Source organism: Leuciscus leuciscus, assembly GCF_965113295.1.
Source record: "Leuciscus leuciscus genome assembly, chromosome: 17".
In the NCBI taxonomy this organism is placed as follows: domain Eukaryota; kingdom Metazoa; phylum Chordata; class Actinopteri; order Cypriniformes; family Leuciscidae; genus Leuciscus; species Leuciscus leuciscus.
This window is the reverse complement of record NC_138741.1, coordinates 39,974,648-40,001,072: the sequence shown is the minus strand read 5'-3', so window position 1 is coordinate 40,001,072 and position 26,425 is coordinate 39,974,648. Positions and strand designations below refer to the sequence as shown.

At 38.4% G+C, this 26,425-nt stretch overlaps 1 protein-coding gene across 2 annotated transcripts in view; it reads left to right on the top strand.

Annotated features, from left to right (window-relative positions):
* The first annotated feature begins 3,139 nt into the window (after positions 1-3,139).
* Positions 3,140-26,425, top strand: part of LOC309479404 (nuclear factor 7, brain-like) — a 46,100-nt gene continuing 22,814 nt past the window's right edge. Inside the window, exons 1-6 of one of the 2 annotated variants that reach the window (XM_082143530.1) lie at positions 3,144-4,294; positions 5,399-5,494; positions 5,711-5,941; positions 6,019-6,041; positions 6,123-6,241; positions 16,728-19,039. In XM_082143530.1, coding sequence (XP_081999656.1) covers positions 3,893-4,294; positions 5,399-5,494; positions 5,711-5,941; positions 6,019-6,041; positions 6,123-6,241; positions 16,728-17,218 — 1,362 coding nt within the window. In that variant the 5' untranslated portion in view covers positions 3,144-3,892 and the 3' untranslated portion in view covers positions 17,219-19,039. Of the gene's footprint in view, positions 4,295-5,398; positions 5,495-5,710; positions 5,942-6,018; positions 6,042-6,122; positions 6,242-16,727; positions 19,040-26,425 lie in introns of those variants that run through there. The other variant, XM_082143529.1, reaches the window with a different exon arrangement.

The window sequence follows — 26,425 nt, the reverse complement described above, 5'->3', positions numbered from 1 at the left end:
CTCTGCGTTGTGTTGTGTTTCAATAAAACTCTTGCTTCAAGAAATCTTCTTCCATCAATTTTATTCACTGAGAAAACATCGTGTAACAGAGTGAGTTGAAACACTTCAGCATACGACACTCCTCGTGCTGGCGCTATAATAAAACACACATTTTTCACACTCTTCATCAATATATAACGCTTTTCTTGGTCTCGAATAAATATGCTGTTGCTCATGATATATCACACATTTCATTGACAGATCATTACAGACAGAATTACAGAGCTCTCAATCACACGACTTACCGCTGGCCATACACACACGATCTGATAGTTGCGACACAGGGAACACACAGCACAGAGAGCCAGCCAGCCAATAGGAAACCCTGTTACATTTACATTTACATTTAGTCATTTAGCAGACGCTTTTATCCAAAGCGACTTACAAATTAGGACTAAATAAAGCGAGTCATCATGAAGAGGCAAAAACAACAACAACGCAAGAAGTGCTCAGAATACAAAGTTCAGGCATTATTCAGAGTAGCATAAGTCTGATAAGTGATGTTTCAGAGGAATTTTTTTTTTTTTTTTTTTTTTTTTTTTTTTTTTATGAGGTTAAGTGCTCACGGAAGAGATGGGTTTTCAGCTGTTTTTTGAATGTTGCCAGTGATTCTGCATTCCGGATGAGGCCGGGGAGAGCGTTCCACCAGCATGGAGCTGTGAATGAGAATGTTCTGGAAAGTGATTTTGTGGCTCTCTGTGATGGAACCACGAGACGTCGCTCGTTGATCGATCGTAGGCGTCTGGTAGGGATGTAGACTCGTAGGAGTGAGTGAAAGTAGGAGGGAGCTGAGCCTGTGATAGATCTGTAAGCAAGCGTCAATGCCTTGAATTTGATGCGAGCAGCTAGAGGTAGCCAGTGCAGAGAGATGAACAGAGGAGTGACGTGGGCCCTCTTGGGCTCGTTGAAGACAAGACGAGCTGCAGCATTTTGGATCATCTGTAGAGGTTTTGTTGCACATGCTGGAAGTCCGGCCAAAAGAGCATTACAGTAGTCAAGCCTAGAGATGACCAGGGCCTGGACGAGAAGTTGTGTTGCATGCTCAGTTAGGAAAGGCCTGATCTTCCTGATGTTGTGCAGTGCAAACCTGCATGATCGAGCTGTCTTTGAAATGTGATCTGTGAAGGACAGCTGGTCATCAAGCGTTACTCCGAGATTTCTGACCGACCTTGATGGGGTGATTGATGATGACTCTAGCTGGATGGTGAAGTCGTGTTGTATAGACGGATTGGCAGGGAGGATGAGAAGCTCAGTCTTTGCCAGGTTGAGCTGCAGGTGATGTTCCTTCATCCATGTGGAGATGTCCGCCAGACAGCTTGAGACCCGTGCAGCTACTGTGGGATCATCTGGTTGAAACGAGAGGAAGAGCTGTGTGTCATCAGCATAGCAGTGGTAGGAGAAGCCGTGTGCCTGTATGATGTGTCCCAGTGATGTAGTGTAGATGGAGAAGAGGAGGGGACCAAGAACTGAACCCTGGGGAACCCCTGTGGTCAGTTGATGTGCTCTGGATACCTCACCTCTCCATGCGACCTTGAAGGACCTACCTGTGAGATAGGACTCAAACCAGTGGAGTGAAGTTCCTGTGATGCCCAGTGATGAGAGGCTGGACATAAGGATCTGATGATTCACAGTGTCGAAGGCAGCAGACAGATCCAGGAGAATGAGGACTGAGGACTTGGAAGCAGCTTTAGCGATCCGTAGGGCTTCTGTGACTGACAGTAATGCAGTTTCTGTTGAATGCCCTTTCTTGAAGCCAGATTGGTTGACATCCAGCTGGTTGTTTAGAGACAAAAAGGATGTTATTTGGTTGAAAACAGCTCTTTCAAGTGTCTTCGCAATGAATGGTAGGAGAGAGATAGGTCTGTAGTTCTCTACAGATGATGTGTTTAGTGTTGGTTTTTTAAGCAGTGGAGTGACCCGAGCCTGCTTGAATGCTGTAGGGAAGGTGCCAGTATGGAGGGATGAGTTGATTATGTGTGTGAGTGATGGTAGAAGTGTCGGAGAGATGGCTTGTAGAAGGTGTGAGGGGATGGGGTCTAGAGGGCAGGTGGTAGGATGACTGGAGAGGAGAAGTGTAGATACTTCTTCCTCGGTTAGCGAGGAGAAGGAGAACAGTGGGATATTGGCTGTGGAAGCGGTCAGTCTGGGTTCCTGTGTGTGTGGAGCTGAAAACTGACTGCTGATAGATGTTGTTTTGTTGGTGAAGAAGTTCGCAAAATCGTCAGCAGTTAAGGAGGAGGAGGGTGGTGGTGGAGGTGGGCAGAGGAGAGAGTTGAATGTCTTGAAGAGTGAACGTGTGTTGGAGGAGCTGTTGATCTTGTTGTGGAAGTATGAAGATTTTGCAGCATGAACATCCACAGAAAAGGAAGAGAGGAGAGATTGATACATACTCAGGTCAGATGCGTCTTTTGATTTGTGCCATTTCCTCTCCGCTGCCCTAAGTTCAGTCCGGTGTTCCCGAAGAACCTCAGATAACCAGGGGTTAGGGGGAGTAGCACGTGCTGGCCTGGAGGAGAGAGGGCAGATAATGTCTAGAGAAGAGGTTAGAGTGGAGCATAAGGTGTCCGTTGCTGTGTTCACATCCAGAGATGAGAATTGTGAGGGTGGGGGAAGAGAAGATGACACGGCAGAGGAAAGATGGGAGGGAGAAAGTGAGCGCAGGTTTCGCCTGAAAGTGACTGGTGGGGGTGTTGGTGGTGAAGGGGTAGAGAGATGTAGACTGAAAGTAATGAGGAAATGATCTGAAACATGGAGAGGTCTCACCAGGATGTTGTCTGTGATGCAATTGCGTGTGTAAACCAGGTCCAGTTGGTTGCCTGATTTGTGAGTACCTGTGGTGATGAGTCGTTTGAGATCGAAAGAGGCTAGGAGAGAGGTGAAGTCTGTTGCATGCGGCTTTTCGAGATGGATGTTGAAGTCACCAAAGACTAGAAGTGGGGTGCCGTCCTCAGGGAAAGTGGACAGCAGCACATCCAGCTCATCTACAAAGTTTCCCAGCTGACCAGGGGGACGATAAATGACTACAATATGGATCTTAATGGGAGTTGTAAGTGTAATAGCATGATATTCAAATGAGTTGTTGTTGCATAGATAATGTTAACCCTTATTCTATCCAATCATCTTTCAGTGTGAATATTTAACAGATCATTATTAGCAAGTGGAGACACGCACACTATATATATAAAACTCTGTTACACCAGCAAGCCTGTAAATGAACAAGAGTACTGTAAATCAACTACAATTGTCCTGTAAAAACACAGCATAACTGAGAACAAGAGCAGCTGTGAATTGACATGTAACATTTGAACCCAATGATGATGATAAGGAGTGCCAAAACAGATTAAATAACAAAAGGATTTATTAAACAAACAAAACTCAGATAAGTCATTGGATACTTGAACACATAAACTATGGACAAATAAAGAGTAATAAATAAAACAAATAAAGAGTCTTTGAGTATTTTTGTTGTCAATATTTGTGTTTTCTTGTTGTTCTTTAGTGTTTGATTCAAGGTTTTATAGCATTATACCTGAGAAAGTTTCAATGCAAGTTTTGTTAAAATTTAACCTGAAGAAATCCTGATGTTGGTCTTTGAACCAAAGGTGATCATAAACTCCACCCTCTTACAACACTTACCAGGAAGAGACTGACTTATTATTCTTCTCTCTCGACAAAAGCAATAAAGAAGCAGCGATCAGTGGAGAATGAAGACAAACACTTTCAAGAAGGATTTGTGAGACATTTGTTTCTGAACAGACAGCAGATCGCTGTGATTCTCTAAGTGATTCATTATTAAACCCGTCGTTCTGAAAGTGAAAGTAAAGTTTGTGTTGCTGGAGCTCAAACGGTGAAAATGGCTTCACTAAATGTCTCTGCAGAAGAGCTTTCTTGTCCCGTGTGCTGTGAAATCTTCAAGGCTCCTGTTCTTTTATCATGTAGTCACAGTGTCTGTAAAGAGTGTCTTCAACAGTTCTGGAGAACCAAGAAAACTCAGGAGTGTCCTGTCTGCAGGAGAAGATCCTCAAAAGAACGACCTCCATATAATCTGGCGTTAAAAAACTTGTGTGAGTCATTCCTGAAGGAGAGAAATGAGACGCGTTCATCAGGATCTGAGGAGATCTGCAGTTTACACAGTGAGAAACTCAAACTCTTCTGTCTGGAGGACAAACAGCCTGTGTGTATAGTGTGCAGAGATTCAAAACAACACGACAATCACAAATTCAGACCCATCAGTGAAGTGGTTTCATCATATAAGGTAAGACAAATGTCTCTTGTGTCACATGTAAGTGAAAGTGACATTTGAAGGGAATCCATACTCAGAATTATAGCACACACATTCAGTGAGTAGTGAACACACACACACACACACACACACACACACACAAATATTACATGAATGCAATATTTCTCTATTTTACTCAGCTTTATATAACATTTACTGTGCTGTGAAAAAGTATTCACCCTTATCCTGATTGCTTCTGTTTTTGTGTCTCATACTAATTTAAATAATTTTTTAATTTACATCTTAAAACAAAATACAAGATAAAACACAGGCAAACTGAGTAAACAAAGAATACAGTTTTCAACACCTATCACCCATGTGAAAAACTAATCACCCCCTTTAGCAGCAATAACTACAGCCGGACGCTTGATATAACTGTCTTTTCTTGGCAGAACTGCTTTAGTTCAGCCATATTGGAGGGTTTTCAAGCAAGGTTCTGCCACATCATCTCAATTGGGTTCAAGGCAGGACTTTGACCAGGACAAACTAAAACTTGATCTGCTTTCTTGAGCCGTTCAGAGGTGGATTTACTCCTGTGCTTTGAATCACTTTCTTGCTGCTTGAGCTTCAACTTACAGACTGAAGATCTGAGATTCTGAACGGGAATGTTCGGGGAAAAAACATAATAGAGGCACTTTAAGACATTTTACCAGCTTGATGCTGTTGGAAAAGTCCTATTTAAGTGTTGATTTGATTGAACATGACTGCAGTAATCAGGACTGGCTGTGTTTAGTCCAGCTGAACCACATTATAAATACATTTAATAGATTTGAGAAATTAGTCACTACAGGGGCAAATACATTTTCACGCAGGCCTTGTTGCTATTGGATAACTTTTTACTTCAATAAATAACATTGTCTTTTACAAACTGTACTTTGTGTTTACTCAAGTTGCCTTTGTTTTATAGTAGGTTTTAATTTCTGTATCTAGTATTCTGAATTTAGTATGAGATGTGCACAAAAATAGAAGAAATCAGGACGGGGGCAAATACTTTTTCACTGCATTATATGATCATATCACTGTATTGTCTTCTCTTCTTCTCTTCACTGTAATCTGGTGTGTTTTGTTCAATGCTAGGAGGAGCTCAATACAGCACTGAAGACCTTACAAGAGAAACTTACACACAGAGAAAACATTAAAGCAGAGTTTGAGAAAACAGTTCAACACATCAAGGTGAGGAAACAGAATCAGGAGTCATGTATACTTTCACTTTAAACAGTTATGATTTAATATAATGGATTATAGTTTATTATTTCTGTAAATGACGAGCATCAATCTGCTTCTGGATCCGTTCTATGTCGGGTATCTGAGTTTATCTCTGATATGAATGATGTGAAGTGTTGATGTGTGTCGATTGAGATGATTGAAGTGAATGTGATGTGATTTCAGTCTCAAGCTGAGCACACAGAGCGTCAGATTAAACAGCAGTTTGAGAAGCTTCATCAGTTTCTCAGAGATGAAGAAGAAGCTACAGTCACTGCACTGAGGGAGGAAGAGGAGCAGAAGAAGCAGATGATGAAGGAGAAGCTGGAGGAGATGAACACACACATCTCAGCTCTTTCACACACAATCAAAGACATGGAGGAGATGATGAAAGCCAATGACGTCTGCTTTCTGAAGGTCTGATTTCAGATCATTGGTTGATCATTGGTTGATTGATTGAGTTCTTGATGATAAATGGTGTGTTTGTTCTGCAGGAGTTTCCAGTCTCAATGGAAAGGTGAGTGATCTGCTCCTGTCTCTGGTCTCTCTGGTTCTGATCCAAAGCCACTGCAGTTCTGACTCCTGAATGTTCTTCCAGAGTCCAGAGCTCACAGCCGGATCCACAGATGGCTTCTGGAGCTTTGATTCATGTGCCACGATACTTGGGCAACCTGCCGTTCAGAGTCTGGAAGAAGATGCAGGACATCGTCCAGAACAGTGAGTCTGACTGCAGGAGATCTGAGCTGGAGAGTTAAAGGTTCTTCATGACACACACACTGATAGATAGATAGATAGATAGATAGATAGATAGATACTGTAGATAGATAGATAGATAGATACTGTAGATAGAGATAGATAGATAGATAGATAGATAGATAGATAGACGGACGGACGGACGGATGGATGGATAGATAGATAAATACATAGATTATAGATGGATGGATGGATAGATAGGCAAGGCAAGGCAAGTTTATTTATATAGCACATTTCATACACAATGGCAATTCAAAGTGCTTTACATAGAAGAAATTAAAATAATTAAAAGAAATAAGAATAATTAAAACAGCTTAGAAAAATAAAATACAGTACAGTACAAACAGTCGGACGAACAGCGGCACAGTGCTCATTCAGTAAATGCATAGCTAAACAGAAGTGTTTTGAGTCTGGATTTGAATGTGACCACTGTAGGAGCACATCTGATCTCTTCTGGAAGCTGGTTCCAGCTGTGGCTGGCATAATAGCTAAAAGCGGACTCGCCATGCTTAGAGTGAACCCTTGGTATTTCTAGCTGATATGATCCTAATGATCTGAGTGATCTGTTGGGTTTATATTCAGTGAGCATATCTGCAATATATTGAGGTCCTAGGCCATTGAATGATTTATATACCAGTAATAATACTTTAAAATCAATCCTAAATTTAACTGGGAGCCAGTGTAAAGACCTGAGGACTGGTGTGATATGTTCATATTTTCTGGTTCTGCTCAGAATCCTGGTGGCAGCGTTCTGTATGAGCTGCAACTGTCTTATGGTCTTTTTGGGAAGGCCAGTGAGAAGTCCATTACAATAATCCACCCTGCTGGTGATGAAAGCATGCACAAGTTTCTCTAAGTCTTGTCTGGATACAAAGCATCTAATTCTTGCAATATTTTTGAGATGATAGTATGCTGATTTAGTTATTGCTTTGACATGACTACTGAAACTAAGGTCTGACTCTAGTGTCACACCAAGACTCCTGACTTGATGTTTGGTTGTTTGACCCCTAGAGTGAAGGTATGCGTTCACCTTGAGAACTTCATCTTTGTTTCCAAATGCAATGACTTCAGTTTTGTCTTTGTTTAACTGAAGAAAGTTTTGACACATCCAACTGTTGACTTCATCAATGCATTGGCACAGGGAGTCAATGGGGCTGTAATCGTTAGGCGATAGGGCTAAGTACAGCTGTGTGTCGTCTGCATAGCTGTGGTAAGCAATTTGGTTCTTTCTCATTATTTGGCTCATTGGGAGCATATACAGGTTGAACAGGAGTGGCGCAAGAATTGAGCCTTGAGGGACTCCGCATGTAATGGATGTCCATTAAGACTTATGGTCCCCTATACTCACATAATAACCTCTCCCATCTAAGTATGACCTGAACCATTTTAGGACTATCCCAGAAAGCCCCACCCAGTTTTCCAGCCTGTCAAGAAGTATGTTGTGATCGACAGTGTCAAATGCAGCACTGAGGTCGAGTAGTACCAGCACTGATAATTTGCCTGAATCAGTATTTAAGCGAATATCGTTTATTATCTTTATGAGCGCTGTCTCTGTGCTGTGGTGCGGTCGGAAACCAGATTGAAAATTGTCAAAGTATCCATTCGAGCATAAGAATTTGTTCAGCTGATTGAAGACAACTTTTTCAATGATCTTGCCTATGAAAGGAAGATTTGAAATCGGCCTATAGTTGCTTAATATGGTCTTATCCAGATTGTTCTTTTTCAGGAGGGGTTTGACAACTGCAGTTTTCAGGGATTTTGGAAAACTCCCAGAGAGAAGTGAGGCATTTACCACTTCTAGAAGATCTGCTTCTAAACTGTTTAACACACTTTTGAAAAAAGATGTGGGAAGTGTGTCAAGAGCGCATGTTGATGTTTTAAGGTGCTGTACGGTTTCTTCCAAAATTTTGCCATCAATTTCTTTGAAATCAGACATAGTAACTACTTTCTCAGGTGGTCTGATCTGTCTGACCCCAGCACAACTCAAGGATGTGCTGATCACCTTTCTGATGTTATTGATTTTCTCAGAGAAGAAAGAAGCAAACTCACTGCACTTGTTGTCTGAGAGCATTTCACTGGGAATCTGGCTTGGGGGGTTTGTCAGTCTCTCTACAGTAGCAAAAAGAGTGCATGTGTTGTTTAAATTGCTGTTTATAATATTTGAGAAGAAAGTCTGTCTAGCTTTGCCTAGTTCCATATTGAAAGCATGGATGCTGTCTTTGTAGATGTTATAATGGACTACAAGTTTTGTCTTCCGCCACATGCGCTCTGCTTTTCTGCATTGTCTTTTCATATTTTGCACTGCTGTTGAGTTTCTCCAAGGTGCTTTTTGTCTGCCACTCTTCTTCCTGACTTTCACAGGAGCAATATCATCAATTGCACTTTTAACTTTTGAGTTAAAAGAATCAAGGAGAAAATCAACAGAGTCTGCAGATATGCTTGGTGTTAAGGATATAGCCTTCATAAATAGTACACTAGTGTTCTCATTTAAGCATCTCTTCTTGACAGACACAGATCTAGCTTCAGTGGCAGGAGAGATCAATATATCAAAGAAAATACAGAAATGATCAGACAGTGCTACATCCTTAATAACAATCGATGAAATGTTTAGACCCTTACTGATAAGTAAATCTAGAGTGTGTCCATGATTGTGTGTGGGTCCATGTACATGCTGAGTCAGATCAAAAGTTTTCAAAACAGTTTTGATTTCTTTTGCCATATTGTTTTCTGCATTATCTATGTGGATGTTAAAATCTCCAGCAATGGCAAAACAGTCAAACTCTGAGGAAATGGTTGATAACAGTTCTGTAAAGTCCTCAGCAAAGGCTGGAGAGTATTTTGGAGGCCTGTAAATAATGATAAGTAAAATGCGAGGAGCACCTTTTAACACAATCCCCAGATGTTCGAAAGAAGGGTAATTCCCAAATGATATTTGCTTACATTGATAGATATCTTTAAAAAGAGCAGCTAGACCCCCACCTCTCTTAACAGCTCTGCAGACACTCATAAAAGTAAAGTTAGGAGGGGGTGTTTCATTTAGGATTGTTGCACTGCAGCTGTCTTCTAGCCAGGTTTCATTTAGAAGCATAAAATCCAGGTTGTTTGTGGTTATTAAGTCGTTGACTAGAAGTGATTTATTTTTAAGTGAGCGAATGTTTAACAGTGCAAACTTAACAGTCTTACTTTTTGTCCCCACAGCAATCTTAGTTTGACGTGTAATAGGTACCAGATTAGTTGGGTTTGCTGTACGGCTATTTAAGGCCTTAGACTTTCTATCTTGTAATAGAACCGCAATAGAGAAAGATACAGGCACACTGGGTTCCCGCTTGTTCTGTAAACATTTGAGAAAGTTACTGTTATCATAGCAGGGACCCAAAACACATCACTGAGAGCTGGTATCAGTTGTTTTTGGTTCACCTCGAGCAGATGGAGGAGGGTGTAGGCCCTGGCGTTGTGGCAGAGACCGAAGAGCTCTCACTGGAGGAGGGGGAGGGCGAGCTGGGCCCGCAGGCTTTTTTGGTGGTAGCGGTGCCTGCCGTTTTTTGGTTGGTATTTGGGGGCTTGCAGCAAAAGAGTGGGATAGTCTGGTTCCAGCATGCACCAGTTCTTCCATTTTCTGTGAGAAGCACAGAAGTGGAGTTGCTGGAGAGAGGGAAAAAGTGTCTGGTGAAAAGGGCTGTTGCTCTGGTGTTATCTGAGGCTGTAATATGCTGTCCTGGCTTCCCTGGCTGTTTTCCAGGAAGTCGTCCTTGGGTGCTGAATCTTGGAGCAGTTCTAATGTGTCTGTCTGTGGTGAGCTCTGTGGGCATGGCTCAGCTGAGATTGTGTCCGTGAGCAGAGGTTGTTGTGGCTCAGTGGTGTTATCATTGTCCTTGTGTGATATGTCAACATCATGTCCATTTTGCTGCTGAAGTGAAGTCCCGTGGTGGTCATTCATACTGTGTCCAGGTGTGTGTGTGCCGTTCAGATTGAGTGGATTGGCACACACTGCAGAAGGATGATTGAGGGAGATGTAGATATTGTCCTTTAGCACTCTTGAACCAAGTTTGTTTGGGTGATGGCCATCCCGATGAAATAGTTGTCGTTGACTCCAGAAAAGATTGAAATTGTCAATGAAGTTTACTCCTTTTATATTGCTGGTTTTTTGCAGCCATGTATTAAGCCCAAGCAACCGTGAAAACCTGTTTGTTCCTCTTGCTGGGAGTGGTCCACTGATGAATGTTTGAACTTTCAGTCTTTTAAGTGTTTCAAAAAGTTCATTGAAATCCTTCTTCAGGAGTTCTGACTGCTCTTTATGAATATCATTCTTCCCCACATGAATGATGAGTCGATTTGCAGTCTTATGTTTCATCAGAATGTTCTGAAGTTCCCTGTTTATATCAGAAGTTGTAGCTTGTGGAAGGCAGCATGTAGTTGTGTCCCTGCTGCTAATGTTTCTGATTATGGAGTCCCCCACTATCAGAGTCCTGGGCTCGGCTGTGCTCTGAGCTGAGTGCCGCTGTCTGCTCGACCTTGAGCGCCAGTTAGCATCAGTGTTAGCTACTGGCCCATTCAGTCTGTGTTCGATCACATTCATCACGTTTGGGGATTCCTCATTTACATTCATTAGTACATCAAATCTGTTCTCAGGATGTATAGGTGTTGGTAGGAGACCAGTGTTTGCAATCCTTGTCAGAGCTGTCTCTGGGGTAGAGGATGCTACTGCGGTAATATGTGAGGCTCGTGACAATCTGATGTCTTGAGTGCCTTTGGGTCTCGCTCCTTGTTTGTGCCATCGATTTGTAAGTCGATCGGCTTGTTTCTCTACCTGTCGAGGAGCACTAGTTGCATGGGACTCACCGGCTATATGCTGAGGGTGTCCATGACGAAGCTCTGTTGTGTGCTCCGTCTGGTTTGGTGGTCCCGTAAATAACTTTGTTTCAAGAACTGCAATCCTTTGTAAAAGTCTGTGGCAGCAAGTAGATTCTTGAACCAGAAGAGGCATTTTCTCTCTTATCCTTGTAGGCAGTTGTGTTTTCCTTTCCCGGAATGTAAGCTGGTCGGGTAAAGGAGTTCTGCGTTTTTGTAGTATTCCAAACTTTGTCGTATGAGCACTGTGCTGATTTGCTGAAGTTAAAATTAGGTGATAAAAGGAAATAAAATATAAAAATATAGGAGATAAAATGTAAAAGCGATAGAGCAAAGCGCGGAGCAGTAAGCAAGAGCGTCCGAACAGTAGCTGAGCAGGAAGTGGATTTTTTAGATAGATAGATAGATTATAGATGGATGGATGGATGGATGGATGGATAGATAGATAGATAGATTATAGATGGATGGATGGATAGATAGATAGATAGATTATAGATGGATGGATGGATAGATAGATAGATTATAGATGGATGGATAGATAGATAGATAGATAGATAGATTATAGATGGATGGATAGATAGATAGATAGATAGATTATAGATGGATGGATAGATAGATAGATGGACGGACGGACGGATGGATAGATAGATAAATACATAGATTATAGATGGATGGATAGATAGATAGATAGATAGATAGATAGATAGATAGATAGATAGATAGATAGATAGATAGATAGATAGATAGATAGATTATAGATGGATGGATAGATAGATAGATGGACGGACGGATGGATAGATAGATGAATACATAGATTATAGATGGATGGATGGATGGATAGATAGATAGATAGATAGATAGATAGATAGATAGATAGATAGATTATAGATGGATGGATAGATAGATAGATAGATGGACGGATGGATAGATAGATAAATACATAGATTATAGATGGATGGATAGATAGATAGATAGATAGATAGATAGATAGATAGACAGATTATAGATGGATGGATAGATAGATAGACGGACGGACGGATGGATGGATAGATAGATAAATACATAGATTATAGATGGATGGATAGATAGATAGATAAATAGATAGATAGATAGATAGATAGATAGATAGATAGATAGATAGATAGATAGATAGATAGATACATAGATTATAGACGGACGGACGGATAGATAGATAAATACAGAGATTATAGATGGATAGATAGATAGATAGATAGATAAATACATAGATTATAGATAGATAGATAGATAGATAGATAGGTAGATAGATAGATAGATAAATAAATACATAGATTATAGACGGACGGACGGATAGATAGATAAATACCGAGATTATAGATGGATAGATAGATAGATAGATAAATACATAGATTATAGATGGATGGATAGATAGATAGATAGGTAAATAGATAGATAAATACATAGATTATAGACGGACGGACGGATAGATAGATAAATACAGAGATTATAGATGGATAGATAGATAGATAAATACATAGATTATAGATGGATGGATAGATAGATAGATAGATAGATAGGTAGACAGACAGACGGACGGACGGATAGATAGATAAATACCGAGATTATAGATGGATAGATGGATATATGGATAGATAGATAGACAGATAGATAAATACATAGATTATAGATGGATGGATAGATAGATAGATAGATAGATAGATAGATAGATAGATAGATAGATAGATAGATAGATAGATAGGTAGACAGACAGACAGACAGACGGACGGACGGATAGATAGATAAATACCGAGATTATAGATGGATAGATGGATAGATGGATATATGGATAGATAGATAGATGGATGGATGGATGGATGGACGGACGGACGGGGCGCGACCATAGACATAATAAATACATAGACGCCCCATTGGCCGGTTTGGACCGTTGCTGCGATACGTCAACGAGTCGGCCATATTGATCAGGGCAAGACCGCTCTATAAACAAATACAAGTAAACGGGGAGCTGCGGCTTTTCTGGACAAAACACACAATAACGTTTAGATTTCTCAACCGATTTCAATGGTTTATGATCTACATGGAGTATGAAAAAGGTTCTGTCTCCAATTATTAAGAATCTCACTAGTTATAGCTTGAAAAATATTAATTGTAATTAGGAATTGTGAAAACTCACGCGTGTCAAGCATAGTTTTGGTTTGTTTTTTCTGGGTTAATAATTGTAGAGATGACCCTAATGTAATATAATTGAATGTACATGAAATATGCATAATGTATTTCATTGTGGAAATGACTTTTTTGTTCCTTTAGCGTTCTGTCTTGAATCACGTCATAGGATGGATGTCACATCAGGGCAATTTCAAATGAATGTGACGATAATTTGCAGCTCAAAGCCTTATTTATCTGAAGCATTTATCTGGAGCATTTATCTGGAGCATTTATCTGGAGCATTTATCTGAAGCATTTATCTGGAGCATTTATCTGAAGCATTTATCTGAAGCATTTATCTGGAGCATTTATCTGAAGCATTTATCTGAAGCATTTATCTGAAGCATTTATCTGGAGCATTTATCTGGAGCATTTATCTGGAGCATTTATCTGGAGCATTTATCTGGAGCATTTATCTGAAGCATTTATCTGGAGCATTTATCTGGAGCATTTATCTGGAGCATTTATCTGGAGCATTTATCTGGAGCATTTATCTGGAGCATTTATCTGGAGCATTTATCTGAAGCATTTATCTGGAGCATTTATCTGGAGCATTTATCTGGAGCATTTATCTGGAGCATTTATCTGAAGCATTTATCTGAAGCATTTATCTGGAGCATTTATCTGAAGCATTTATCTGGAGCATTTATCTGGAGCATTTATCTGGAGCATTTATCTGAAGCATTTATCTGGAGCATTTATCTGGAGCATTTATCTGGAGCATTTATCTGAAGCATTTATCTGAAGCATTTATCTGGAGCATTTATCTGAAGCATTTATCTGAAGCATTTATCTGGAGCATTTATCTGAAGCATTTATCTGAAGCATTTATCTGGAGCATTTATCTGGAGCATTTATCTGGAGCATTTATCTGGAGCATTTATCTGGAGCATTTATCTGAAGCATTTATCTGGAGCATTTATCTGGAGCATTTATCTGGAGCATTTATCTGGAGCATTTATCTGGAGCATTTATCTGGAGCATTTATCTGGAGCATTTATCTGGAGCATTTATCTGAAGCATTTATCTGGAGCATTTATCTGGAGCATTTATCTGGAGCATTTATCTGGAGCATTTATCTGAAGCATTTATCTGAAGCATTTATCTGGAGCATTTATCTGAAGCATTTATCTGGAGCATTTATCTGGAGCATTTATCTGAAGCATTTATCTGAAGCATTTATAAAATGTATTTCTGTGATCAAAGCTGGATTTTCAGCATCATAACTCCAGTCTTCAGTGTCACATGATCCTTCACAAATCACTCTAATGATGATTCATAATCAATGTTGAAAATGTTTTTGTTTTTTTATTGAACCTGTGATTCTTTTTTCAGGATTCATTGATGAATAAAAAGTTAAACAGAACAACATTAAATTAAAATAGAATTTCTTTTACAAGTCTTTACTGTCACTTTAAAAAAAATCTATTTAGCACATCCTTACTGAATAAAAGTATTAATTTCTTTACAAAAAAGAAAGAAAGAAAATTACTGACCCCAAACTTTTGAACGGTTGTGTATAGGCTATTGGTAGAGAATATTCTATTTTAAATAGATGCTGTTCTTTTTTTAACTAAGAGTCCTGAAAAAAACAAAACAAAGGTTATACGTTTTTTATTTTTTTATTTAACCTTTATTTAACCAGATGATCTCATTGAGATTTAAAACCTCCTTTTCAAGAGAGACCTGGCCATATTAACAGTGCATAGTTACAAATATGTATACGCACAACAACAAGGGACATTTAAACAAGATCCTCAATATACATAATCAAACAACATCACACTACTTAAAAGTACAATTTATACCTACCATAGACTTAAACGATTGAGTTATTTTAAAAACAGTGACAACAATTTATGGCATTTATTTCCAAAACTTTCATGCATTGTTTAAATTCACCAACAGAAATCAGAGTTTGCACTTGTGAATCAGTCTATATGTGTTCCAGTGTCCGGAGCTGCATAACTAAAGCCTTCTTACCAAGCTCTGTACCGAACCACAGGTACAGATAACAAGTACAAGTTACCAGAGCGTGAATTATAAGAACTGATATAATGTGACATATAGGAGCAAAGATAAGAGGGAAGCATATCCAGCATAGACTTATAAAGAAAAATAAGCCAATGTATATCCTCACTAACAATCAGGGCCAGTTTGTCATTCTGTACAATGATGTATTGATGCCTTACATCCAGTCACAAATCTTAATGCATTATGGTAGACAGTATCCAACAAAGACAAACATCGATCAGGCACATTTCTATAGAGCAAATCCCCGTAATCGAGTGCAGTGAGACCCAATCTCCTCCTGGTTCTCCAACAAAAACAGGCTTTGTTTCTAAAATAACATCCTATTTTTAATTTGAGCTTTTGTACCAGTTTATCAATGTGCAACTTAAAAGAGAGCTGATCGTCGATTAATATACCCAAATATTTGTACAATTGGACTTTTTTAAAGTATATTATAATAGAAAACAATTATTTCAAATTGTGTAATATTTCACAATATTACTGTTTGTTCTGTATTTTAGATCAAATAAATGTCGCCTTGATGAGCATAAAAGGCTTCTTTCAAAAACATTACAAATAGTAGTGTCCAAACTACCTATATACTAATATACTTACATACTTATACTTATAATACTACTATATATACATATAATATTCTCATCAGTGTTCAGTCAGCTTCGACAAATTTAAATCTGCATATTTATAATATTTTAACCGTTATAAAGGGCATTTTTTCCTCTAATAGTTTTAAATATATGCTTCATCTTTCATTTTAAATTCTTACATTTTATTAAATTCTTAAATTACAATAATAAGACCATAAAAGGCTGTTACCAATAAAATAAAATAATTGACACACTGTTAAACAACTGCATTTAATAATGTTATGAGATTTTAAATATTTTTTTGAATATACAAATAGGAAATGTTGTAAAGAATGACACTAAACCACCAGTAGGTGGCGGCAGGTATGAAGATATAAGAGCAGCAAACCTCCAGATCATGTAGATGTGAATTTGAGAACTTGTACAATAAATATTTGTACTTGTACGTGAACATGTACACTCACAGCTCCAGTGTGGAAACCTGTAGAATAACAATCTGATGTTGAATGTTGAGATTTGCTCTCGCAGACAATAGTCCCAAACCTGTATTGGTGAATCTGAAGCTGCAGACATGAAGTCACGGACGTGTAAAATACCATTCACAGAAATACAATGACAGACACACACTTGTAGTACATAGTCACACTTATTCTTTCATTCACATTCGCCGTACAACATCAATTAATACAAAGTGTCATAATTCATAATAATCTGTGTTGGGTTCACTGTTGATCATTATATGAAGATCAGAATAAAAGCATCTGTTGATTGTGTCTCATCAGCTCCTGTGATTCTGGATCCAAACACTGCAAATCCAGGTCTCGTCCTGTCTGATGATCTGACCAGTGTGAGACTCAGCGAGAACTATCAAACTCTTCCTGATAATCCAGAGAGATTTGACTGTTATCTCTGTGTTCTGGGTTCAGAGGGTTTTAACTCAGGAACACACTGCTGGGATGTGGAGGTTAAAGAGAGTGAATACTGGACTCTTGGAGTAACTACAGCATCACACCAGAGGAAGGGAGGTGTTATCTTCAACACTGATGTCTGGAGTGTGTCGTACGGATGGACTGGATGGATTGGAGGTTTTCATGTTAAACAGAAGCTTGATCGTGTGAGAGTGAATCTGGACTATGATGGAGGAACGGTGTCGTTCTCTGATCCTGTAACTAACACACATCTACACACATTCACAACCACCTTCACTCACACACTCTTTCCATTCTTCAGGTGTTCTCCCTCTCTGAGGATCTTACCGGTCAGTAGTCATTAAACGTCACTCCTGTAGATCTGGATCTTCCTGCTTTCATCATGTTTCCAGTATTTAATCCGTATCTCATGAGTAAGAGTGCTGTTGATCTGAGTATCAGTACGCTGGCTGTGATTGGGCCGTGATGATCACATGACTGATATCCAGCACTACAGCAACACTCACACTCTCATGTTGCTTTAACAGATCAATAAACAAGAGTGAAGTTTGTCACTTTATTAATTTTCACATAATTATATTAAAAAATTTAGAAACTGAGCCTAATTTTACACATGTACAGTTTCAATAATTCTTTATTTCAGTTTAAATGATCGTTTGCTCAACGTCTCTGTGACTCTCTGTGATCTTCTGAGAATCTGTGAACAGAGTTTGATAATCCCTAGTTTATAAAGTTTAGCTACTGAATGTTTCAAACACACAGAGACACGAAGAATCGGCTTATGAATCTGAACAATGGTGACGATCAACATAACGCTTCGTGCTGCAGTGCATGCTGGGTAACCACTAGGACACAGCCAGAGATGGTCTTATATTAGGGAGATGTAACGGCTAACTTGGATCATGTGACGCTCCTCAGCCTATCGTGTGACGGCAGTGATGTCAGCGCACGCAGTTCAAAGTTTAATGACATCAGTTCCAGCTTATGTTAATCATCTTCTTGTGGATCATAAGTGTGTTGGTCTTGTGAATAATGTTCTATATTTGGTGTTATATCGCTAGTAAAGGTACAGTAGGACTGCGCTGCTTGTGGACTGTGCTTTACTGAGCGGTAACAAGAGCTTGAAGTAAAACACATCTAAGATTAGATCTGAGTCTGTTCATTGGTCATACATAACAGTGATACGAGTTACTAAAAATATAATTGTAATTTAATTGTTGAAACCTGGAAGCCATAGAAAGAATTCATTCATTTATTAAAATCTTTATATTTTGATTGCCTTCAATCAAATAATGGCGATAGGGCGTTATCATTATTAGGCATACACAGCAGTCATAAATCATTACCATTCAATCAAATTAATTTGTCATAGAGAGAACACATCTTTATTTCTTCATTAAACAACAATATAATACAATATTTATAATTACATAATTATTAGTTTTTAAATGCAATAGTCATTCAAGTCTTATTATAACTGGTAGAACCTGAAAGCCAAAGACAGAAAATATTGATTTTCTTTTCTTTAGACAATATTCAATATCACTCATAATTACACAACATCTATTATTAAAGCCTATCTACACATTAGCTGGTGGTAATGCTGTGAACGGGTCCTACCTGTCGAGACACTCCCTTCTCTTACAAAATAACCTTGTTATCAAGGTTCTACATATATTTCCCCAAAAGGTATTGTTTAGAGTCAAACTAACAAAAGATTAGCGAACAGGTTGTTGATAACTTAAGGTTTTTCCTCTTAAAGCGGTTTACTCAGTGTAGTGAAGCCTCTTCTCCACTGGCATCCATTAAAAGCAAACGTCCTCTGCTCTCCTCCCCTGTGTACCAGTGTTAGCGTTAGCCATTACGCTTTAGCAGGCTTGTCATCTAGTGGCTTTGACAAAACTCATCCATGACTCCCAGCATGCATTGCAGTGTGTATAAATAATGCAGCTGAAATGTCCCACTATTTTCTTTTATTACTCATATTTTTGCTGTTGTTTTTGTTGACTGTGTCGTAGCTTTTTTGTGATGTTCAGAGTTGATCTGTTTATCTGAATATTTTGTTGATTGTAACTGTTGAGGTTTATATAAAGAGTGCTGATGTCTAAATGTGTCTCAATGCCTAGTTGAACATTCTTGCATTAAAAGAAACATTTAAGAAACAATCTCTGTTTGACTTATTGCTGATGTGATTCAGTCAGTTTTTTTTAACCATTTCACTAATGTTGGTTTTGAATATTTAGTGTTTTAAACCAGTTAATGCAGTGCATTTGGGACAACATGGCCATTGTTTCACCATCATCTCCTCTTCTATCTTCCGTCTGTAAAGCACAGTCGCTCCCCCTGCTGTCTGACAACAGCTACTGTACTGTTACTGTCTCTGTGATGGAAAGGAGATCCTCTGCTTCCACACCTACTGTAATTCAGATGGACTACAGTAGTGTTACAGGTTTGTACATGATCAGGTGATGATTGCTGTGTGTTGATGATGATGTAATCATTATCTTGTCTCTTAACTCACTGATCTGATCCTGTGTCTATAAACCACAGAGTCTTTCTCAGAAAGACAGGGGTGTCACTCTGGTGTGAAATAGTCCCTACATCACATCACGTCTCCCCCCTCCACCCCCACATATCATTACAGGGAGTACGTTTCACATCACAAGTTATATCACCGCTAGAAACTGTATGTTCCCAGAACGTTCCCGCTGGTGCCTTTTAACTTACCCAGAACGTTCCGAGATGGTCACGATGTGGAGTTCTGTAAAGGGTTGGGGGACGTTATTTGACAGATACTGTAGGACGTTCCCTCTAGGTCTCTACACTACATTACCATAATGTTTGCAGGACCTTTAAGGGACCAACCTAGAATGTTATTTTTTGGTCCTACCAGCATTTAACCCATTTGTGCTCAAATTTTTCTGAATGGTTTCATGGTAAATGGTAAATGGACTGCATTTATATAGCGCTTTCACAGACCCAATGGCCACCAAAGCGCTTTACAATATTGCCTCACATTCACCCATTCACTCACTCAGCCATGCAAGGCGATCCAGCTCGTCGGGAGCAGCTGGGGTTAGGTGTCTTGCTCATGGACACCTCGACACTTGGTCAGGTGGAACCGGGGATTGAACCACCAACCTTCCAGTTTGTAGACAATCTACATGAACCACTGAGCCACTGCCGCCCCGTTCATGCATATAGTTGTGTTAATAGTGTCCTATGTGAACATGTTCTGCATTTATTTTCCCCAGGTTTTTTTTTCTTTTCTTTTTTTTAAATCGTATATTGAATGTGCGGCGACTATAGTTGCCGGTGGGCTAATATGTTGTATGCGTCCCCTCAATGTCAAATATGAATAGGAGGAGAACATTTGGCATCTATCTCAAAATAACTGCTTTCAACAGATCAATCTTTATTCATAAACAAATTTATTATGTATAAAAGTCGAAGAACATTTGATGCGAACCCAAAAAAACTGCATCTATCTTATAATCTCTCAATATGAAAACACAACAAACAACAAATCCATTTTTTTTTAACCCCTGTGTGCTGTTCAGGGTCTTTCTGACCCACATTTCTAACTTTCATTCATGGGGATAACATGGATAATTTGACATGGTTTAGTGAAAGATTTTTGCCCATCTTTTGGAAAATGCAGTTTTAAAAGTAACAAATGATCACTTTAACCAGTAGATGGCAGCAGAGCTCCACTATTTGCTATTTGACTAACTGAAATACATATTTTCACAAGGTTTTCCAGTTGTATTCATATCTACATATTATGAAATCACAATTATAACAATAAAAGTGACTTTTTGTCAAAGTTTAGGCATTTTTTTGTACTGGGAAAAACATTTCAATAATGACAATTTTTTTCAATAATGTTATATTATGATTAGAATCAAATGAATTTTGTCAATGGACAAAATTCATCCTCAAAATCAGAAACCATAGAATCATATGGAAAACGGATGTTTGAAATAAATGATGAACTCTAAAGACTCCAACTTTTCTCTTTGTAACATCCTGATCAGGTTTGATTCTAATCATAATGTAACATTATTGAAAAACTGTTAAAAACTGCTAAACTTTGACAAAAAGTAACTTCTATTGTTATAATTGTGATTTCATAATTTGTAGATATGAATCTAACTGGAAGAACTTGTGAAAAGATGTCTTTTAGTTTTAAACTTTCAGTACGTTTAGAGCTCTGCCGCCATCTACTGGTTAAAGTGAATTATTTTATTTTTTTTACTTTTAAAACGGCATTTTCCAAAATATGGTACAAACAGGTTCTGTACTCATAAAACGAGGCATTGGAAAGTTTGTAAGTACATCAGGAGTTTATTTAAATAACACTTGCCTGATGGCTAATGCTACCGCTAACCCGGACGTCGACGTCACTTCAGTGATTTGGGAAAAGCCCGTAAAATTATTTTTGGAGAATATGTTTTTACCACTGCAAATACAATTCATTTTGCGTGTGTGTGTGTGTGTGTGTGCACTTCTCTGTGGTATTGTCACGAACCCCTGGTCGTGATCCTGGCTCTGTGTTCTCCAGTGCTCCTGTTCTTCTCACCTGAGGTTCATCACGTCAATCAAGCACACCTGTTCCATATCAAGCTATCTACTCTCTTATAAAAGCCAGACCAACTTTCCAGTCCCTGCCGGGAGAAACCCGGAAGTTAGAGCTGCTGGAGAGGACGGAAGTTTTTGGACGGAGCGAAGGCAGATTGCAACCGAACTGTATTGTGAGTGTAACGATGGGAGATAGCTCAGATGGTAGCGATAATTATGGGAGGGTTTCAGATATGGAGATTAGCCAAACAAAAAAGACAAGGAAAAAATCTTGGTCTGAAGCGAGTAGTGGAGGAGAGAGTATTCTAAGACAAGTTAACAAAAAGATTAAAGCTAAATCTAAGGGGAACAGTAGATCTGAAGTAGATGATAAGCAGGAAGAGTGGAAAGTTATTATTACGCTCAGTAATGATAAAGGTCACTTTCACCCAGTTCAAGTGACCAAAGCAATTGAGAAGGATATGGGGAAAATTAAATACACTAAACTACTGAATAACAGAAGAATTCTAATTTCAGCAGTAAATAAGAAGCAGCAGGAAATGATTTTGAAAATGAGTAATCTTGGTGGTGGAAAGATTAAAGTGCATGTACCAGGAATGGCAGCAAAGCTAAGAGGAGTGATCTCAAATGTTCCACTGGAAATGTCTGTGGACGAGGTAAAGAGTGAGATTAAAGGTGGGAAAGTATTAGAGGTGAAAAGGCTCCAAAGCAATAAAAGTGGTGTTAGATCAGATAGTCTATCTGTACTGCTTGTTTTTGAAAAATCCATGAAGTTCAAATAGGATGGATCAATTACAAAGTTAGGGAGTATATTCCCCAACCGTTGAGATGCTTTAAGTGCCAGAGAATGGGACACACAGTACAACAATGTAAATGGAGACAAAGATGTGCGAAATGTGGAGGAGACCATGAATATGGAAAATGTAATAAGGATACCAAGCTAAAATTCTGCAACTGTGGAGGTGAGCATAGTGCTGCATATGCTGGATGTGTGGTTCAGAAACAAGCTAAAGAAGTACAAAGGTACAAGGTTGTGAATAAGATGTCATATGCAGAGGCTATAAAAAGCGTAGGCAACTATGAAACAAAGAAAAATAGTCAAATAGAAAGTCATGAAAACCTGAATGAAAATGCAATACATGGAGCAGCAGGCCTACCCCAGAGGTTAAACATAAAGAGATGTCAGCCAGGAAAAGTAGACCCAATACCCGTAGCCATACAGCAACCATGTAAACATAAGTGTATAGTGGAGGAGAACACCTTGATGGTAGAAAAAAAGAGCTTTGTAGCTTTTATATGTAAAGTTGTGAATGTTGCCACACGACAAGAAAGAAAAAGTGACAGGATCAAGACAGTGGTAGAAGCTGCAGAGGAATTCTTGGGTATCAAAGATCTAAAAGCAGAAGATATACATGGCATGCTAAGCACTAATAATGATGGAGGGTCTCAGAGTATTACTTAAAATGATTATGGTATTCCATCTGTTACAGTGGAATGCTAGGAGTCTGACTGCAAATGGACAAGAATTTAAGAAGTTTATAGTAGAGTCTGAAGTCAAACCTGATCCTATTTGCATTCAAGAGCCCTGGCTAAGGCCTCACCTTGATTTTATTATACCTGGTTATGAGTCTGTTAGGTTTGATAGAGGTGGGAATCAGGGTGGAGGATGTGCAACATTTGTACGGAATGGGATACAATTTAGAAGAATAGAAACTACAACAGAAATAGAATGTGTAATTATTGAAATGTATAAATCAGATGGACACTTAGTAGTAATCAACTTATATAACCCTTGTAAATCATTAAACCTAGAAACCTTAGAGGGAATAATAAGTAGACAAGGAAACCGGAAAGAAATATGGTGTGGAGACTTCAATGCACATAATAGTCTTTGGGGAAGTAAGCATACAGATAGTAATGGAGAAGCAGTGGAAGAACTGATGGATGTTAGGCAATTAGTTTGTTTAAATAATGGGAACGGAACAAGAATTGATATACATTCTAACACACTGTCTTGTATTGATCTCACTCTGGTTTCTAATAAAACGTCAAACTCTTGTGAATGGAAGGTTAAAGAAAGTACAAGTATTGGAAGTGATCATTTTCCAATATTTTGCTCTATAAATATTGAAATAGATCTCCAAGAAAGGCCTAATCATAAGAAATGGGAGTTTGAAAAAGCTGATTGGGAAAAATGTAAAGAAATATGTTGTATTTCAGCAGAGACCATTTCAATGCAGGGTGATATTGAGGAATGTGCATCTGAGGTTACACATTTAATAATGAATGCAGCATTAAAAAGCATACCATTTAAGTCAGTTGGGGGGAAAAGGAAAATGGTCCCATGGTGGAATGATACATGTACAAAAGCTATTAAAGAACGAAATAGGGCAATGAGAATGCTAAGAAGTAATTTGAACCAAGATAACTTAATTGATTATCAGAGGAAAAAGGCTCAGGTACGAAGAATAATTAAGAATGGTAAACAAAATGCATGGAAGAACTATTGTTCTACTATAGGGAGGGAAGTTAAAATAGGAGAGGTGTGGTCAATGCTGAAGAAGTGGGAAAAAGGTGTATACTAAAATACCTGTATTAGAGGATGATGGAATACTGGCAATAACAGATAAAGAAAAGGCAAATGTATTGGGAAAGAAGTTTGCCAGTGTTCATAGTGGTGACCATTTAGATGATATACATAGATTACATAAAGAGAAGGTTCTTAAAGAAAATAGAGATGTGTTTATTAAAAAAGATAGTGAGGAATGTACTATGGATGCAGAAATAAACTTGAATGAACTAGTGATAGTATTAAATGATATTAAGAATACTGCTACAGGAGAAGATCAACTGAGTTACATCATGTTCCAGAAAATACCTGGAAAAGTATTGCAGATAATATTACATTTATTTAATAAGATATGGGAAGAAGGTAAAATGCCAAAAAGCTGGAAGAGTGCGTTAATATTGCCATTTAATAAACCTGGGAAAGACCCTAATAATGCTGGTAATTATAGACCTATCGCCCTTATGTCACATCTCTGCAAGTGGATGGAGAAGATACTAGTAAGAAGACTTAATTACACCCTTGAATATAGAGGATTATTCGCACCATATCAAAGTGGATTCAGGAAAGGGCGTTCCACAATGGATGCTGTTGTGAAAGTAAGCAATGAGATAGAGAAAACTTTTAAAATGAAAGAAATAATGAGTATTGTGTTCTTTGATATTGAAAAAGCTTATGATTCCATGTGGAGGGAAGGGCTGCTAATTAAAATGAACAAAATGGGAATTAGAGGTAGGTTTTATAACTGGGTCTTAGACTTTCTGTCAGAAAGAAGATTTAGAGTTAGAATGGGATCAGAAATATCTGAGGAATTTGAAATTGTTAATGGAATTAAGGTAGTGTTATTAGTCCAGTTTTATTTAATGTTATGATTAATGATATTTTTATGAATCTGGACAGAAGGATTGGATCAGCTTTGTATGCAGATGATGGGGCCATATGGGCAAGAGGACGAGATCCCATAAGGGTAAGAAATAAAATCAAGGAAGCAATAGGAAAGGTAGAACAATGGTCGTATAGCTGGGGCTTTAAGCTTTCTCCAAGTAAGTCTTGCCATATGATATTTACAAGGAAGAAAGGGATAGAAAAACAGAACCTACAGTTATATGGACATAATATGGAAACAGTAGATCATTTTAAATATCTTGGTATTTGGTTAGACCAAAAGGGAACATGGAAAATACACATTGAAAAGGTGGAATCAAAATGCAAGAAAGTCATACATTTAATGAGAGCAGTAGTGGGGAAAGACTGGGGAGCAAATAAACAATCACTAATATATATTTACAGGGCTTTAATGAGGTCAACAATAGATTATGGATGTTATGTATATGGAGCAGCAGCTAAAACACATTTCTTGAAGCTGGATAGAATTAGTAACAAAGCATTGAGGATATGTGCAGGTGTAATGAGATCAACACCAATTAAAGCAATCCAGGTTGAGTTAGGAGAAGTGCCTTCAGATCTGAGAAGAGATAAGCTCATGCTTACATATTGGAGTCGCTTAAGTGGATGTGGATATGAAAATCATGCAAAGAGTATTATTCAAGAATGTTGGGAGTATAGGTCATTTAAAGGTAATGGCTTTGGCTGGGTAACAAAGACTAAATCAGAGGAATATAGAGTGAATAATATCTGGTTTAATTCACCTACACCTATTAGTAATATTCCTATATGGTTATTTACTAAAACTGAGATAGACTTAAATATTTTGGAACTAAAAAATGAATGGGACGAGAGTGGGAAAGGACACCTGGCAAGTCAATATATAAGGAACAAATATTATAGTTACTTAGAAATGTATACAGATGGATCTAAGGATTAGAAGGACAATGTAGGAATAGGAATATACAGTGTGTACGGAAAGTATTCAGACCCCCTTCAATTTTTCACTCTTTGTTATATTGCAGCCATTTGCTGAAATCATTCAAGTTAATTATTTTTCCTCATTATTGTACACACAGCGCCCCATATTGACAGAAAAACACAGAATTGTTGACATTTTTGCACATTTATTAAAAAAGAAAAACTGAAATATCACATGGTCCTAAATATTCAGACCAATGAATACTTTCCGTACCCACTGTATACCCCTTGGAAAAGGAGAGGCTAAGGCAATAATTAAAAAAGAAATGATGAAAAAATGGCAGGACAGGTGGGATGTGTATAAAAGTGGAAGGAAATATTACAGATTGCAAAAATCCATTAATGCACAGGGTGTGAATAGAAGTAACAGAAGAGAGGACAGTGTTTTAACCAGGCTAAGGTTTGATCACACAGGATTAAATAAAACATTGTTTTTAATGGGTAAAAGTCAATCTGATGAATGTATAGAATGTAGGTCCAAGGAAGATGTTGAACACGTATTATTGCATTGTAAGAAATATAGGGATGAGAGGATGAG